This window comes from Bombus vancouverensis, chromosome 6 (assembly GCF_051014615.1).
Source record: "Bombus vancouverensis nearcticus chromosome 6, iyBomVanc1_principal, whole genome shotgun sequence".
NCBI classification, from domain to species: Eukaryota; Metazoa; Arthropoda; class Insecta; order Hymenoptera; family Apidae; genus Bombus; species Bombus vancouverensis.
In genome coordinates this window covers 14,034,811-14,053,999 of record NC_134916.1, presented here as the reverse complement: position 1 = coordinate 14,053,999, position 19,189 = coordinate 14,034,811, and the positions used below count along the sequence as shown (strand labels likewise).

Genomic DNA, 19,189 nt, shown 5'->3' with positions numbered 1-19,189 from the left:
TTTTAAGACTATCGTCGAATAAAAAAAATCACCATTCAAATAAAAAGTCTAGTTGAGTATCGACTAGACTGTGGTTAAAACTGATTCGATATATTTTCAGAAAGTTCATGGCGTTCAGGCGATAAGCGACTAGAGAAGGTGTAAAAGTCTGTTGGAAATCTTCACTTCTGCTACTTATGTACATCCTTTCCCATTCTATATAACTCCTGAATTCCCAGTAGAATGGGAAGTTAGTCTACGTGCGAGAATAAATCCATAACGTAGAGAGCCACGGTTTTCATGAAATAGGGTTTAAATATTTGTCGAATACACGTACGTCGGGTAAATTCTTGCCTAAATATGTTCAAACTCTATTTTCCTAAGAATCAAGTCTCCAAAGTAATTTCTTCATCTTCGTCCTATTTTCAGTCACGGAATCTCCCTCATCCTACTTATACTGCGATTTTCGAGATATGTACAACGTAAACATCGGGGTTTCAGCAATCTATTACATTCTATAATATTGAAGCAGAGCACAGACAAACATTATATTGTCTTATTTTGTGAAATCGCAAGAAATTCCCTGATTTTCGAGAGAATCCTACCAACGAAAACAACGAGAAAAGGTATTGATCCGGCGTGCCAGGTCGCCTAGCCCAATTTCTGATCTATAAATCAGATTACACATTGTGCACGCATCACATAATTTGGCAAACCGCTTGGAAACGATTGGGTATTAAACCAAGGCCGAAATTAACCGAGAAATTACTCGATGATCTTTCGAAAATCTCGTAGAGAAAGAGAGAAAGAGAGAGAGAGGGAGGGAGAGAGAGTCAAGGAGACCCGAAAGAGCTCCAAGCGATAAAATTAAACTTTTCGCGATGATCCTTGTCTGTATAAATATTTAATCTTCTTGCTCAATACAATTTGTTCGAAATTCCTGGGTAGATATCTGGAGAGTAAAAAATATAGGATGGTTGGTGGCTTCAATGACCTTATTGCGAGATTCTCGAGTGCATCTTTTGTGAACGTTCCTCGAGTACGATACGATTCGAGAGTTTCGGCTTGTTACGAGAGTTAGCGAGTCTTTGGTTTTTATTTGCAATAATTGCGGAATAAAAATGTCTCGTCGTTGAAACGATCTCTTGTTCGTAGCATCTGATTTAGCTCTTTCGTGTTTTCATTTAGAATTTATAAATAGAACTTTGTTTATACCAACTACATTTATTGAAACAAAGTCTTTATCAATGTCCCATTAAACGAACCAATCGAGTGAATCGATTTATACAAATGAATTCATTATATGAATGAAGAATGATAGTAAGAAGAAGCGATCAGTGAACTCTTCTCAAAGTAAATTTCTCGGGAAATTGTTCTAAATTGGAAATTGATAAAATGATTTACCACGTTAAATCCTTTCTTTCTTTTTGAATATAAATAATAGACTGAGTTTTAAAAGTACCTAACAAGATATCGACTATGCAGATTAATTATTATTTAAGAAATGGTAAAAACAGTTTTTAAATTCTTGTTAAGTAGTAAAATTTTGTTGGATAAGATAATGGCATTCTTATCGTAGAAAATAGTTTACTTTATAACTAATATTTGCAGATAATTAAATATAATTGCCAATTGGTTTTATGAACTGCTTATCATCACTCAACAGGTTCATATAAACGAAGATCTATCGTATTCTACAAAATTTCTTTCAATTTTAGATGCTGTAAAGCTCCGATAACTTTCGTTCAAAAATAATTTGTCAGAACCTATCGAGAGAGTTGGCTCCATTCGCAGCGGAATTTTGTAGACTCGAACTCAAGCTAAGTCGACCCCAATTGCTGCACATCTAACTCAATCGACGTCTCCGTGAGAGCACTCGAAATCCTCGAACTTCTCAACAGCCGCCATTAACACTTGTTCATCAACAGACAGAACCATGTCACCAAATTGTAATTAATATCGATCTCGTTCGTCGATATAGCCCTGATACTCTGCTAAGCTCATTAAATTATTCGTTCCAATAACCGAATAAATTACTCCTTTGAAGATCTATGATGACTATCATAGCACACTTCGAGCTCGTGGATCGCCTCTGAACACGGCGATCGTAGTCGATTGATAACGCGATACAATGGCGGTCTCTGTATCGATACCGCTCCTCTTGATCACGCTTCGAGAAGCTATTACGCCATTAACATCGAATAGAAAATGTCATCGAGGCTACGAGGGAATACGACGACTAGACCTCTGTCTGACTATTCGCAGTTCCAACATCGATCCGATCGTCGAGAAAAAACGAGAAAAAGCTTCGCCGGTTGACTCGCGAAGAATTCACGAGTAGAAGAGACTGGTCGGTTCTATTCACCGGTATTTTTCGTCGACAATACTCGATTCTCGCGGGGATATTTATCAATCCTGTTGAATAAACCGCGGTGATCGACGCCTAAAAGAGGTCGAGCTATCGAGAATTTCATTAGATCGACAGCTCGACCGGAAGGACTCGAGGGACGTTCTGCCGTTATTGACGTTCAACCGTCGTGTCGAACGACAGGAATGTGATCGCGTATGAATCTACCGACAGAATTATATTATACGATCTGAGAAAATCCTGTGTGCAAACTGTTTATTATCCACGGATTTGTAAGATAATTTATCGAAGGGGTTGTGTTAGATCGATGCGAATGAGATATTTCTTTCTTTAAGTAAAATTTTCATTACATATATTAAATTGTTCAGAATTTTCGTATTTCTGATAATTATCTTCAATACTAAGATTATTAAACCGGTCAAAGTGGCTGATATCAGTGCACGTACTAGACACATGCAAGTGTTGTTGATAATATTAATGTTCATTTTTAGTCAGACACATAAGATTATTCGGAAACATAATTACGTATATTACACTTATTTGCCTTCGTTATATTAAAAGTCTATTACTATTACGTTCTATCGTATGTTTGATTGGCACAAAGATCATCTGTTACAAATGTCCATCAAACAACAAAATGCTAAATTCGTATAAATACTTTGTAGGATATTAAACAGCAGAATTATTAGCACATTATCAGCACATTAAAAAATCCTTGGAATGGAGTTGCTCCTTAGTGTGGTAATGCAAGATAAAATTTAATGGTTATCACTAGTCTGTAAAATTCCAATTTCGGAGAAGCAACATATCGTATGCTCTAACTTAATGGGATCGTTTGAGACACAAGTAACTGAAGCGGTGTTCAAGTCCTGTATCTAATTTACAACTCTATGCGATATGTATATTAACAACGAAGCTCTTTGCTAAGTTCGTTAAACTACCGACGAACGCTGTTTATCAATATCCATTCACGCAAACCTCCTACATTCCTACGTACAGCTCGCGAACCTCCTTCCTTCGTCAAATACCACTTCGTGAAACACGAACCAGCGACTTAGCAATTCAGTGTTGTTACTGCTCTACCCAAACATCAGTCGTGTCATGATATACCTAATCAGAATTCCATTATGATAAAGTCTCAACTCGGTGGTATACTATATTGACGATGTTCCACGTGTCGAATTGTACTTGAGCAATTTTAAAACGTAAGATCACGAAAGAAGAGATTATTCATAGATCAATTCTTCAGAATTAATTGGCGATAATGATTGTCAATTTGATTCGTCTTTCTTTCTTTTTCATAATATCTAATCCACATTACGGTAAAAAAAAAAGAAAGAAAGAAGAAAAATATATAGTTGATATATAGTTCCACGATTTTCCTCTATGTTCTGCAAATATCCCAATGACCATACAGTGTAACGTAATCGCAAATCGCGATCGAATTTTCAATCGATTAAGAGGTTTACCAGTTCCTCCGTGGAATTCCTGGCGAATCTATCATTTCGGTACCACGCCTTGTTAATTTCGACAAAGATTCGTACACACGTAACGCGCGATTGTATAACGAGATAAGTGTTCAAGGATAGGAAAACGAATTCATCGATCACGTGGCCCGTCATTATGGCACACGCGCGTTTCCGGCTCGTGAGATCGACGCTTCGATTCGGTTTCAGAAGCATCGATTCGTCAATAAGGGCGTGGCTAAACCGCTGGATACGTTCATTAACATCGTTAGTCACGGAATTCGATTCACATTGTTATCGGTTTGACCCTTACGCGCGTTAATTGCGAAAAGAACCGGTCGATATATACGAAGGAATTCGTTCGAGTGCCGCGCTTCATCATGTTTAATGATAGTTAAGAAATTTGACGAAGGCTTGTCTTCTCTTCTCTTTTTCCTCGCTGGAAACTGATGCGCAACGAGTGAGCCAGATACTCACGTGCAGCTTTCCAGATGCCGTGATAAAGTGTCGTTAAATTGTTCGAAAGGATACTCACCTGAAACAAAAGAAAAAAGATCAGTTACTATCTGCTCTAAGTACATATTGACTTATATTATGAAACATTGAAGAAGTTAGAGAGCTAATAAGAAGTTAAATATTATAAACAAGTTGGGATTACCGTGATCATTATGTTCTGATTTAACATGTTGATTGCAGAATACATTCTGTATGCTTTGCTCGTTGCAGCGGCTGTCGATTATTTCGGCGAAGAATAAATTGTTCAAGCGCTTAACGATGCAATTAGTGCTTCACATCGCTGTTATAATATTAAAAGAATATTAAAGAATTTTACTTTAAATACGACTATATTTCTAATTCTTTCGAGGCTGAATGTCGTTTTATGTTGTGCAGAAAGTTTCTTTTTGTCATTTTATACTAATGCAAACATATTTACTCTGATGTTTTTGGAGGTAAATTAGAACCAGTTTTGCCGGAAACGAATACATGTTTCGTTTAATTAGTTCGTAACTTATTAAAGAATATTGATACATAACGTGGAATATGAAGGGTAATTTAGACACCAGTCATTAGTATATCTATATATATTTATGATATGCATATTTATGACAGGGAGGTACTAAAATACTGGTTTCAAGACCAAGACACGAGTTAGTCGAGAAGCATAAATCATCCTCAATAAGGGAAACGTCAATCATCGTGTAATATTAAACAAACTAATAATACCGACAACAATAAACGATAATATTAAACAACCGAATAATCCGATTATCCCAAATTGTTAAATCGCTTCGACAGCTTGATTTTTTGTAGATCCTTGGAAATATTTTTAATCAACCGATGCTTTAACTCATTGAAGTTCTTATCGGATTGGATACCAGGAATAACTTTAGCCAACGATCTCCTAATTGTTTTGAGAGATACAAATATCTGGGTCAGTCTGCAATTTTGCTTTATCATTCGTGCAGAAACGGAACCGAGTCACACGAAATATCGTGCTCCACGTTTCGCTCCACTGCTAGCGAAGACATTCTATAATCAATCATGCATCGAAAGGTATCACAGCGCGGTGCGATATCGATCTGGAGTTTGACAAAGGTGACAAGGATTATTCGGTGTCACCAGAGACTATATCGAGCGTTCTGGCGTGAAAATTAGCCGTTGAAAAGTGCCATCCAAGGTCGAGCCTTTCGTGTTCTTTCTTCGTATTACTCGCCCACGACAATAACGTATCACTTACGACATTAATCCAATTAACTAACAGTGTAATAAACTCGTCGACTATTCTAAAACTTCCAGATGTGACTGCAAACGACATAGTGGGGTCATGAAATAGGCGAGTACCGAATCATGTAATGGGAGCCATTTGCGGGGATTAAAGAGAGTACTACAGGAGCTATAAAAAGTATTAACACACACGTATTATTTATATATTAAATGATTAGGTGCGAGTATATTTAATTTTGTTATCATTCCATAGAACTTCCGTATAACTACGAAAATTTGATACTATACAAATGAAATGTATAAAACTCGATAAAAAAAAATACTTCATTGGAAAACAAGGGTATGTGTCAATTGTTCCTTCTTGTTTCTCTCGACTATGTTATAATATAATATACAATTAACATATGATATATTAACAATTACTTCATTAATTATTCCTAATACGATAATGAGCAAAAAGTGATGGGGACATTATACTGTAGGATTAAAATCCTCGATACAAAGGGTGTCTTATTTAATTCTACTCTATTCGTTACTCCATCGTTAATTAAAAACAGAACACATCTTTGATCTATATATCAAAAATATTTATTCCTAATGTATCACAACGAGAAAGTTAATTTGGAAATAATTTTTCCAGTCCACGAGTAAAAATCTACGTCTTCTTCTATAAACCAGATGCAATTATGGGTGCAATTATAATACAATACATAAATGGCTATACCTTCTGAAAGCTTTAATATACGATCGCCGTACTTGTACCTAATGTATCACAGATTCTATCGCGAATAGAATCTGGCTTCATCCTGCGATATAAAAAAGAATCGTTGAACTATTGGCTCACAGTGTCAATAGTCGATTGCAGCGTACGCAAGACCATACACGATAATCGACAGTCCTACGTAACTGCTTAATTACCGTGCGAGTAATTGGATTAACGAACGATCGGCATGCGATCAATCAACCGGGATAAACGACAAAGGACACGGAAATTTTCTACTAAAGATATCCTACGTAGGTGCAGCAAGCCTGGTAAATTGTGCTCTGCGATCCCAAGGCCCGACTTAAGGTCGAATCTTTAATTAAACCGATCGTCGAGCGCGGATTAAAAATAATTAATGCGATTCTATCTAATAAATGAGAAAGTCTTTCTATTTTCCCACTTCATTTCTGCTTTCGTCGAGCGTATTCCAATTCTCGATATCGAACAAGTGAAGCTGTTTGCACACAGTGAATAAAGGCGTGGCATCGTGATAACACGAACTGCAAGAAGACCGATAATAATCGCGCGGCGAATCGAACAAACTCTTCGAGAAACCGTGCGACAATTTATCGGTTCAGCGAGCAGTGCTCGACGACTGAATTAATGGATACAATGTGCACAAGTAAACGAGGCACTGAGATATCCGTATTCTATTCCAGATTAACCTCCTGGACGAAGTTCCACGTGAGAAATCACGCTACTATGTAAGTAGTAAAACCCTGGCTTAATCAGACTTTGCAGACATTAGCCTATATTTGCGCCTGGGGCAAAGTTTGTGGTGAAAATTCACAGCGGTGCACTGCGTTAATTGAACTTGAAAAAGGATGGTCTTGCGATCGCATCAGTGTGCTCTGATTTTTTCGAGATAAAATATATGAAATTAAAACATTGAAAGATTTTTAATTTAGAAGTCAGGAACTTCCAGGAATTTTATTAATATGAACAGAGAATTACGTCGCAGACGATAGAAGCAAGCGCGGTTGAAATAACTAACGAAGATAACGCAGACTGGCACTGGTAATAATCTCGTCGCTTGCTTATTGGTAAAATGATAAATGCGATCATTTAACTTTTGTACTTTTGCCACGATTAAAAATAAACCTTTACAAACAAATAATTATTTTACACAGAAATGTCCTGCAACTTACTTAGCAGACCGAACTTTCATTTCCTGATGATTTTGTTAAACGTGACTTGGACAGCTACTAAGAGATTACATTGTTAAATAATCAACTAAGAGATTATATTATTAAATAGTCAACTGGCTTCTAAATGATTAAATAAATTATATACTAGTACACTTTCTATTAACATTGTCCTCTAGATTTTAAATAATTTACCGGAATTAGAATTCGTTTAGAAACGATGAGAATATACAATAATAATACAATCCAGGACTTAAAAAATTAAAAATCATGTTAGAATAGTAATTAACATCGATGGTAGAAAATATCTCGCAAGAAACAAATCACGCTAAACGCTTGTTAAGATCTTGGAAAACATAACGTGAACCGATAATCGCGAACTCTAACACGAAACGCCAACTTGAACTCTATTCTTGGCTTTAAATCAAGATGATCAAAAGATTCTACCCTCCAAACACGAAACAAGCATTCGAAATTGAATAGACAGAAGCAGCGATCTTTATCGAGAACAATGAGAAACGAACGCCTGAAACATCTGGGATAAACGCAAAGTCGACTACTACTCGTTGAAAGACGCGATTACGACAGCATAACCGCACCCGAACTATGGAAAACACTATCTCCACGTTTTAGTTGTAATCTTTGTGCTCTCGTGTCTCCGTTAACTTCGTTTCGCGTAGAGTTACAGCGAGGCTAATAACGAGCCTAATAACTAGCCTAATAACGAGCCTTTGTTAATCATTATCGCGTTCCTACGTTGCTCGACCAACGGTGAACGAGATCTCGACAATCCTGCAACGACAACGTAATAACGTTTTCATTATTAGGATTACGCATCGGTCGATTCAAGGTCTATACCTAGTTCGATGGAATTGCGCGGATAACTTCATTCGTTTGCACGAGGAATATGCAAACTAGATTCTTAAATTTCTATTTAAACTACGACTATTGAAAATTGTTGAAACACGTGACACACTATTGGTAGTAGAGAACCAACTATAGAGTACCATCAGAGAAAATTAAAAGATGGAAAAAATGCGCACAGTATAGTAATTATTATGATATTTGACGAGTCAGAAACAATATATCTGCCTAGGTATACTATCTTCTTTTAATCATGTTGTTGGCGAACATTCAAATTTCTACAAATTTTCGTAGTCTCCATAGATCTATAGACACTTTAATAAATATGCAACGACGGAATATAAATTTTATCAAAATGTACATATTAGTAACTAGATGTAGTATTTGTCACCTTCTTATGGTACTAGCAGGTTATAAATAGAAATTATCTATCAAAAAATGGTAGCGGTATATACTTCCTTCTTTACGATTACGTTGATGTACGTCTGTACATTTGTGTATATCGTTGATGTAATTACTGATAGATATCACTGTTTGAAATAGCGTTAGCGGGCTTGTGTCAGTTTGTCTGACTCATAGTTTTGCAATTAAGCAACCTGAGAACGAAGAGGATTTTAAAGAACAACATAATTTAACAATCTTTAGCTATGTACACCAATTCTGTCATTGTATATTAGCTATTGGAAATTAATTTCATCGCTGCTAATTATAATTATAGTAACGGATAAAATCATTGCAGATCCATCTATACATATTTTGGCTACACTGCATTTTGTCAAAGATATGGAAGTGTTTGAATACTTGACTAGAACTCCGTTCTAAATACTTTGGAAAATAAAGGTGCAAGTTTAAAAAAACACGTAGCCAAAGATAAGATCGAACGAGCGTTTGGAATTTTCGTACAGCAATTATGCTCGAGTCTGTTCGACTAGAATTCCTGAAGGAATTCTCGTTCTTTTTGAAAGGTGTGCTTCTATCGCGTCACAGCTGAACGGTTCATTTACAATCGGAGGAAAAAAGGGGAAAAAGTCGCCAGCTCGTTTCCACCTTTCTCGCGTTACGTAAGGAAAAGAACGTTGCACAGCAATATTATCCGTAATCAAACTGACTTTCAGACTGGCCCATGAACGTCCATCGACCACATTCAACAGTTTCAAAATATCACAATTAATTTCAGTTAGACGGGCTGAAAACAAGCGAACACGTTCGAACAATTTTTCGCATTCGGTCGGCGAATTTCAGGGTATTTCAATGGAATGTAGAAAATTACACGTGATTGTACCAAGCCAGTTTTCGCAATGGTGTTCCATGCGATTTCTCGATGTCCCATTGTAAATCGGTCGCGTGTCGTTGGTTTGAAAAACGGTGGGGCATGATTAAAAAACTCGCGTGTTCGTAACGCGCAAAATATGATGCAAAATCCGAGTTATAACAGTACTCGAAAGTTGTACGCTTGCTTCCTTGTTAGTTTAGCTGCCGATACGTATCGAGGCAAACGTAATAGTGTTAACGATAATTAGCAAAAAGCTAGGTTAGGAGCGTTGTGCGAATGCCTCGCGTTATTAAGAACACAACGTTGCATTCGAAAGGGGACAGCGACGTAAACAGAAATTACTGGCTGTAGTCCCATTAAATAAGACTGCAAGTTTCTAGACCACGGTTGGGATAGCAGCTCTACCTATGCGACGTTACGATGCAAGCTATTAAAAACAGCCAGATTGTCCTGGTACGATAAGTGACCTAACTGTATTGCGAGAAGTCCAACGAGAAAATGCTAGTTGACGGCGCCATGAAGCCCTGGAGTTCGACCATCACGTTGGGGGAAAAAAAGGGAACACGTTTATGGTAAAAGTAATTATCAATCTTGACAGGCGCGGACAATAACATCACGAACAAATGTCGGAACGAAAACTATAATGGCCAGCACGAGGTCAACGATGAATATTAATGATACCGTTCTAACGACGAGCACGATGAGATATACGAGGATGTTGATTTTTTACGAGTACATTTAGGATGTTACCGTGGTCTAAATGGGGAGTAGTTTCGTCTACTTAACTGTAATCGAAATTCACGGGCTTTAGATTTTTCGTTGTAATTACCGCAGAATTTCATTTGTCTGAAATTATGAGGAGACAAAAATTTGATATAGCTGCGATTCGTTTATATAATAAAATTTCACTCTTGGATAAATGGATTCAACCGGGATGAGTTCATTTTAGTTACAATGCGTAAGCGCATTTGGCAAAATTACTGTTTGTATCAGATGCGACATATCGGTGAATTTCAAGAATTATTTCCCTCGAGTTAGTTTGAAATTTGCAGCTGGTCGTGTCCTCTTACAATATATAAACACGTGGTGATAAATTATTTGTTTTCAGAATAATCAATCTTTTATCGTGTATTCGGATAATGAAATAAAGAAACATGCAGAAATGGAGTTGTTTGACTTGGTTGCAAAGAAATTCATATATTCCTATTTAAGTTCATCGCATTATATTAATTCTGACCATTCAAGTGCAACATATTAAAACACGCATTAAAAATTTCCAGCGCAAAATTACTCGAACTTGATACATTTTTTTAAAGGATACAAAGGTAAATTGTTCTGACAGTAACATAATTAAAAGATTACGTAAGATCCTGTAAAATATATGTGTGGTAGAAAGTCGACCGAAGAGCAGGTTTAAGACATCACGAAACGTGAAACACGAGACGTGTTCGTACGACAGCTACTTTTATGGACCAATAACGCGCACCCTTGTTTTCCGAGCCCTCGGCAGCACAGAGGCAAGGGTTTTCCATTTTCGAGTACAATTCCGTGCTCTATGCTGCTTGTTTTGCTGGCTCCACCGAAACGACCTGACAAAAATTAAAAACTGACAGAACACCGTGTAACGAAAATTACGAATGGCGTAACGTTTTCATCGATAGACACGCACGATTGTCATCGCAACATCATCCGATGTTTTTATAAAATGGTGAAATTTTACGAACGTGGCAACGGAAATTTTACGAATATGTATTGTGTGATAAATCGACGATATTTAAAAAAATGCATTTTTGTAATAAATTGTAATAATAGAGCTTGAAATTGGATGTTGAATAATAGAGTTTATCGTTAGGAAGAACGACGTAACTTCAATATGAAAATTATTGGGGCAGACAAAATGACCAATTTATGAAGTTTTATGGAAACATTATAATTTTATGGCGATGCATTTTTGGGAACTTGAATGATTTTTTTATAAAATACGTGGATAAAGCAATTTATAGCCTTTCATAGAAATTTCATAGATTTACAATGATATATTTTTGGGAATTTAAATGATTTTTTATAATACATATGATTATATAATCTTCATGTACCGTTCACTTTGATTTCTTTGATACAAGTCTTACATTAGAGTGGTCGGTAATACTAATGTTAAAGGAGAAGCAAAAATATTCAGAATGCATCTCGCATTGACATCTGGCATTAACCAGAGCCTTCATCATAATAATGAAATATCCTTGGATTGCTGCGTTACTTTCATTAAGCGAAAAAGGAATCGATCTGAAAAGCTTTTCTTACTCGTGACAGTTGGCTGGTAAGTTTATGCCAAGAAGCTGAACCGAGAATTATGTTCTAGGGTGGATGCAATTTAATGATCCTTTGATGCAGGAGTAAAAACTTTACGGGTAATCACCGATCATTACAATTTCTAGGTTACGTTCAGAAATTAATTGGTACGTTTTATGACAGCACAAAGCCGAACACGAGAGATTTGCAAAAAACATTACACAATGCGGTTGCTATGAAGATCTATGAATAGTATATATATTTGAATGATTGCGCGTGTATAAAAATTCTCTATGGTTTATTTTCACTGCATTCAAAAAGAAAACGCTAAACGACTAAAACGAACAGCTAGAAACACACAGAAGCCGCGTTGAGCACGCGATTCAAAGAATACTTGTTCCAATAAAACAGCATTTCTTGTAACCTCGAACGTGTTCTCCATTCAGACGAAAAACACGTAATCCGAACAAATGCACCTTGATTACGCGTTAAACATTTCGCTCCGTCTCGATCGTAAAAGTCGTTCTAACAAACGAACCAGGTGAACGAGCGAGGAAAAACAAAAGATCCTACTTTTGTATTTAGAATGCCGAATCATCGACGGAACGAAGCCATTTAATCAAACATACTTGCTATACACACCATACGAATCCTGCAATTTGTCTACATTTCAACCACGAACGCGTGTTTGTAGCAACACCGTCAAATCATCGAAACAAACAAGAGAAACTACATCAAAGACCAGTTCCATGGAACCGGAATCTCTGCCCCTCTGGTTTTCATAGGATATAAAAAGAGCCTATTGCGCGCGCGCGTTCTATCATCCCTAGACAGTGACCTAGTACAAAGTAGCGAGACTCACATAGCCAGACGTTGCCGCGAGGCGCAGTGTGGAGCAGGTTCAGGTGCAAGTTGAAGTCCAGACCAGCCAGGTCCTGTCTCAAGTGGGTGCTATCCATGATCAGTGCCCTTTCAGGTAGTAGGAAGAGATGATCACTCCCCTCCGCGGGCCCCAGGGTTCGCGGTACGCCGAGCCCAAAAGGCCCAGAACGGGCTGTCAACATCCTATCGCCACGATCGCCGAAAATCGCGTTGTCGCGCGACGGCGCATCCTCCGACCCGATCCCCGACACGCTGACCGCCGCCGATTCACTCGCGCTCGTGATCAATCGATCGACCACCCTTTTTCGATCTATCGATCTTCCGATCTTCCCAGTTTCACTTATCGTAATTAAGCTCGGAAGTAGTCCTTTCGATAAAAGTGAAGATTTGTATAAAAAAAAAAAAGACGATGGCTAATAACTTGTAAAAGTTGAAAAAACGATGACACAGGTTGACAACTGTATCATAAACACACTAGTGAGCAGTTACTATAATTGGAAGTTGCAACTGCAATCTGAACAAGGACAACCTGTTCGCGAACAAGTTCCAATTTACAGATCCGTATTACACGAAGAAGTGTTTCAGTTCCAATGAGTTCACTGACAATGCGGTAAATATTTACACGTAGAGACGAGGTGGAATTCGTCGCAGACGAGAATCCCTGAAGCGAGAAAGCAACACAGCGCGCTTATTCTAGCGATCCTCTCTTCCTCGCAACGTTCCTCTTCTCTTTCATCGCGTCCGACGCGAGCTGCTTCGCGGTCCAATTAATCCACCTCTAATTACCGGCCAGTACTTTTGTTGATCGTTAACTGCGGATCGTCTGGGCTCACGATTCTCGGCGGACGACTACGCGCTGGATTCGCGTAGCAGCCTCGAAATCCTCTTCCCTCGATGTATAGCCACCGGCGTTACGCTTCTGTGTCCACGATCTTGCTCTCTTCCCCTTTCACGCGCTCTGTTTTCCTTGACGATATATCACGTTGTCGCGACGGAACGAGCGCATCGCACACGCTTCGCGAATGTATCTTAGACTGCGCGCGGACCAGCACGATAACTCGTGAATCGGTCGGTCAGTCAACCCTAATGGAGCGAGGAGACGAGCGGGACGAATCCGTCCACGCGGACTGGTACGAATTGACCGCGGACGAGTGGCCTTGTTGAATTCGTTTAAAAGGCGGAGTGCTTCGTTAAGAAGCTACCAAGAGGCTGGGAACGTGTCCCGACGATGTCCCCTTCTGAATGTAATTTCAGGCGCGCAATTTCGAACGCGTACAACGGTGTACGTGCTCGAGGTGAACGTTGATCGGAGACACAGCCTTCTCGATGTCGTATTCTCTGTGTGACGAGCGTGTTTGCCAACAGACCGTCCGCAAACGGAGCAGCTCTGTTTGCGTACAAACCTCTAATCGTCCGTCTGAGGGAATAATTCAACGCACTGCGTTCTTTACTTAATTATATACTTAATTCCCTCGGAAGGAGCACGTGCCTCGCGAACAGACACTCGAAAGGCGAATATTCGACGCAATTTATCGGCTCGACAATCGTACGCAAACTTTCTCGCAGCGAATTTGATCGACGATCGTATGGCAGATCGTTACGATGGAACGAGGACACGCTGGGAAAACACGAGACGTGACTCGCTGTCAAAGTGCACGAACAGCTGAGCTGACAGCCGGGAGTGACTCGTGACGTCGCACAGATACTGAACGTAACGCGATCCTTCGCGCGTGGCGGTCAGCGTTCAACTGAATGACGCCGCGATGCGGCGCGTTCGAGAGACCCGCCGAGGGGTGCCGGAAATTGCCGAGCACGCGGACGCACGATTCGCCCGGCAGACACACGGATTTTTCGTTTCGTTCGGAACGAGATTGAAAAGCACAGCATCAGCTTTCAATTCATTCCGCGTAATTTTAACCTATACTCATGTGCCTATGCACCTGAATATAATTCCCGGAATCTAATTGCGTCGCGCAGCCTGGACCAAAGAGAGAATCGACGCTGAACGGATGAGTGACCATGGTAGAATGGTCGAAACGTGGAAAATGAAATACACGTTCGGTCTGTGCGGATGGCAAAAACGAAATTGAATGGACGAGAAAGATCGTTGGACCGGAGATTTGAAAAAGAATTCACTGGCTAACTGAACCTGACTCCTGCATCGATCGAGATGCTCCAATAACTGATGGACTTTCTGCGCGTAAATGTCCACTACCCACGATACGTTTGCTTCAATAGCACAATTGTGCTCTCTGTACTCTGTTGTAAAAGCTTATTCATAGCCCATGCACTCGTGTATCTTGGTTCCCATTGCTCGAAAAAGCTAGAAGCTCAACGTTTTGTTTCAAAGATGGATACCCGTCTCTTTAAAAAATATTCCAAGATTTTAAGGCTTTCCAATTGCTAAATGCGCGTAATTTTATTTCCCCGCGTAACCATTGTCCAATTTAACAGTATACGCTCCAAAGATTTAACGGAGTCGTAAAAAATTATGATTATAACATTATTCTACGCACGGCTAAATGGCAATTACTTGTGCCTAGAATTACAGTTAAACGGTAATTACGACCGTTTACAGCGTATCGCGATACACAACAGGCAGAAAGCAAAGGAAGTGATCTCAAAGATGCGATCGTTAATGCGCATTTTAATACGCACATACAATCAGGTGAATACATATTTATACTGCGTGTGCAGCGGATACAGCACTGAAAATACTGGAAGCTCACTGACTCGGTAAATAAAAAAGAAATGGAAAAAACGAGTTTATAATAGAATTCGTTTCTAGAACACATATCCAAGGAACAGGATCGGTGGATAAATGTCTTAAGTAGAACTTGAATTTTCAGTAACATTCAGTGACTTGTGGAAATACTTGAATACTTACTATAAAAATATATTATAAAATATTCCATGAGTACATTGTGCGTGTTATATAAAATATTTTAAAATTTTACTAATTTTTCAATCGATATCATAATTATATCGATAAAGTTTAAAACAAATCTGAATGTATATAATACATAGAAGTTACAAGACCTATATTGCAAACATATGTATGTCTAGTAAAAAAAAGAGAACAAAAAGTATCATACTGTATAAATAGCCATCTTAAACAGATATAATATGTGTTAAATATGGCCCCACTGAATAATGAGGTTTATTAACATAATACAAGATAATTGATTTAAATACTTCTCTGATCTGTGCGGAACTTTACTTGAACTAAATACTTTGTAATTTCTATATACATTCTCAGATTTGTTTCACGCGTTGCTAATATAATCATAGTAGTCGGGTCTCGTACCAGTGCTAATGAAATTTCAAAACGTCTAGTATAACACATATAACACATTAAAAAAAAAACAGTCTACAAATGTTCGAATACCTTCGTGAATAATAGTTTCTTCTCAAGTTACACATGTATAACCATATGTCTGCTTCTTATTTATTACCTTTCATGTAGCAAATTGTTTATAGCAATTGTAAATAACCAAAAAAAAAAAACAGACAAACAGACATGGACTTTCACCTGAACAGTATAAACCGTTGGCCAACTCGAGCAACGCCAGATTGTACTTGGTACACGTTTTTATTGTGTTTCTTATCGAAGCATGACAACGCGGCGTGCTGTTTCGATCGATCCATCGGATCTGTTGAGGCAGGCCGCGATTTTCTTGCTGAAGATAAACCGAGCGTCGCGTTCTCTAAGCGTAAACGCGCACAAGAGGAAGGTGGGAGGAGGCGCGCGAGCCGGTCGAGTGAGAAGCTCGCGATGCGAGAATATCCCCAGCGTACGACATGGCCGACCGCGGTTGGCAATTTGCGCCAAGCTCGCTTTTATAGCTAGGGAATGTTTCATGAAGCTGCACCGAACCTATACTGCATAACGTGACGATCGTTAGAACGTTTCTCGGAAGCATGTAACGACTTGACACTGCAAAACTTTGGAGAAGGAATATGGAAACGAATGCGTTGGTTGAAACGATGGTTTCAGTCTCAAATGGGGAACAATTTCGATGCTCGACGATAGAACCGTTATAATAGGATTATATTGGTCGGGACCTTACCTGACCAGGTATCGAGGAGGTTATGATTCCAAGAAATCCCGAGTAATTTTTTTCTACGTTGAACGCTATAGGAATATGGATAGCCGACACATTTGTCCGTTTAACGTACAATGACTTAAGAAAGTAGGTATATAACCATTGATCACTTAGGTCAGGTATATTCTACCATGTTATACAACTAACTGTATATTTTGAATTAGCTTCTTGTTACATTGATTTAAATAATGGTGTCGAGTGCTGTATCATAGAAGTCTTCGCAAGCCTTCGTTCACTTTATGAAGTAGCCACTTGTGTTGAAATATATGCTAGATATATTTCTAATTATTATCAAAGGAAGCATATTCGTGGGAACATCTTTCTTTACCATCGAGCGCGAGTAGGATACGAATATCTGACAAACTCGTTTCTTTCTTTTTTTCGTTCGTTTTTCATTTGTTTCTTCTCTTCGAAAACCAGCGGAGATAGCGAGGGTCAGCTAATGAAATAAAATCCCCGCCAATCAACATGGCACAACCGTATCTGAAATTCTGTCAGATTCGTTGGCGTGTTCCTTTGATCCTGTTACCTGGATGGTTAATTGGATGCCCCGCTTAAAAGCGTATTACGACGCTGAAGCAGTTATCTGCACCGAGGAAAGTGGTCTACCGCTACGAGTTTCCAGTATCAAGTCCGATCGAGCTCGATTAAGTGCCTCGTCCTTGCTCGCTGCTTGCAAAAAGTTTCGTTATGCAACCGCACCGAATTCTCGTGGAATCTGAAACTGAGACCGAGGGTCGATGAATATTCCAAGCAGACGGGCGCGTGTCTGCGGCGCGGCGGTGGGACGCGACAACTTGAAAAATTCAAGTTGCTTGCCAGATCCCACGGAGAAATCGAAAGAAGAAGAAAAAAGTTTTGACCGAGAAGTTAAACCGCTGCATACTTCACAACCAACCGAAGTTCCATCGATCGTATACTGTTACCCACGCGGTGGAGGAGCTTCTTGCGGCTTGATCTTCCGCGTGCGTGCCTCGTATACGAAGTCGCTGAAATAGCGATCGATGTCCCTTTTATGGGGACTAATATGCCAAGTCCAGCAGTCTGACTCGTCTGATAGCGGCGGCCCTCGTACATGGCGCGATCGAACCAGACACACGATCTGCCGACAGGCCAAGGATTGACAGAGATCTTCTTCTTCTTCTTCAACTTCCTCTTCGTTCTTGATTACGGTATCTTGTCACGTTGCTTGGCTCAGGCGAATTGTCAGTTGTGAATCGTTTCTACGGATGGATTTGGTCGCTCGAAAAGCTTTCACGATGACCTTTGAACTGGTCGTTTTAAACGAATGGATGATTGATTGTAAATGGGATATTAAAGTGCTCATCTCGCACGTAGGAGAATCTATTACGACGATTTTGCTATGAACTTGATGATGATTGAGAGATCTTTGAAGAACCTTAAGGCTCCTATAATGAGATCTTAATGGCATCTTAAATCTTCGAATGAAGTTACACGATATGACCTCGGCAACCCTCGGTGATTTTCGGATGATCTGCGATGCCGATGATTAAACTGCGATAACCTCGGATAATCATTAGACAGAAAACTTTTAAGAAGAGTCTAATAAAATTATGGTTTTATAAAATAAAAAATGCTTGATCTCAGCGAAGGAATATTCGATAAAACGCTTCAAAGGTCGGTTCGAAGCTGTGAAAAGTTTCAATACGATCCAATATTTTTAACGTTTCGAAGAGATCGGATCAAGTAGCGAAAATTGTGTGTAATACGTTGAGATATATTGATTAACTCCATAAATTAGAATGTAAAGAAAATGTGTCGAACGATACAATACTTTAAGAATTCTATTGGGATTTACGTACGTTTATTTTATTCTCTTGGAAAACAAATAAACCTATGGAAGGAAATAATCTATTTCTTTGAGATGCTTAATAATAATAAGGCATCCGGATAATGAAATTGAGAAGTTTGCAAAAAGTAAAGCTGATCGGTTTGATTACTGAGAGGTTCGCACAGCGACTGCTATCAGAAAACTTAGTGAAATGTCAATAATTCGAAGGCACAGCTACGCGCCGACAAACGAGAAGCGCGGAATGCATAGAAAACTGGTTGGCGCGGAGGATTAAATCATCGCTAAATTGACGCGTCACGCGAGTCCCCGTTATTTCGTAGCTCGCGTGTATGATATTACGGCATTGTGATGCTCGATACGCGCGATCGTCCAGAAAAGGGACGCCGAGACGTGACGGTAATCCGCGAGACCATGAGCCAAAAGTAGCTTCGTGTACCGTTCGGATTAGTTACTATCTTTTTTACGATCGTCCAGTTGGCGCAAAAATCCATCAGACTAGGAGCGCAAAAATGACCT

The 19,189-nt window shown here is 39.1% G+C and overlaps 1 protein-coding gene across 13 annotated transcripts in view; it reads right to left on the bottom strand.

The window, feature by feature from the left end:
- LOC117157590 (uncharacterized) overlaps positions 1 to 19,189 on the bottom strand; it is a 208,875-nt gene that overhangs the window by 126,627 nt on the left and 63,059 nt on the right. Inside the window, exon 1 of one of the 13 annotated variants that reach the window (XM_033335746.2) lies at positions 12,735 to 13,110. The exons of 10 other annotated variants lie outside the window; for them this stretch is intronic. In XM_033335746.2, the coding sequence (XP_033191637.1) occupies positions 12,735 to 12,936 (202 nt within the window). In that variant the 5' untranslated portion in view covers positions 12,937 to 13,110. Of the gene's footprint in view, positions 1 to 12,734; positions 13,111 to 19,189 lie in introns of those variants that run through there. 2 more of the 13 variants (XM_033335750.2, XM_033335744.2) reach the window with 2 other exon arrangements.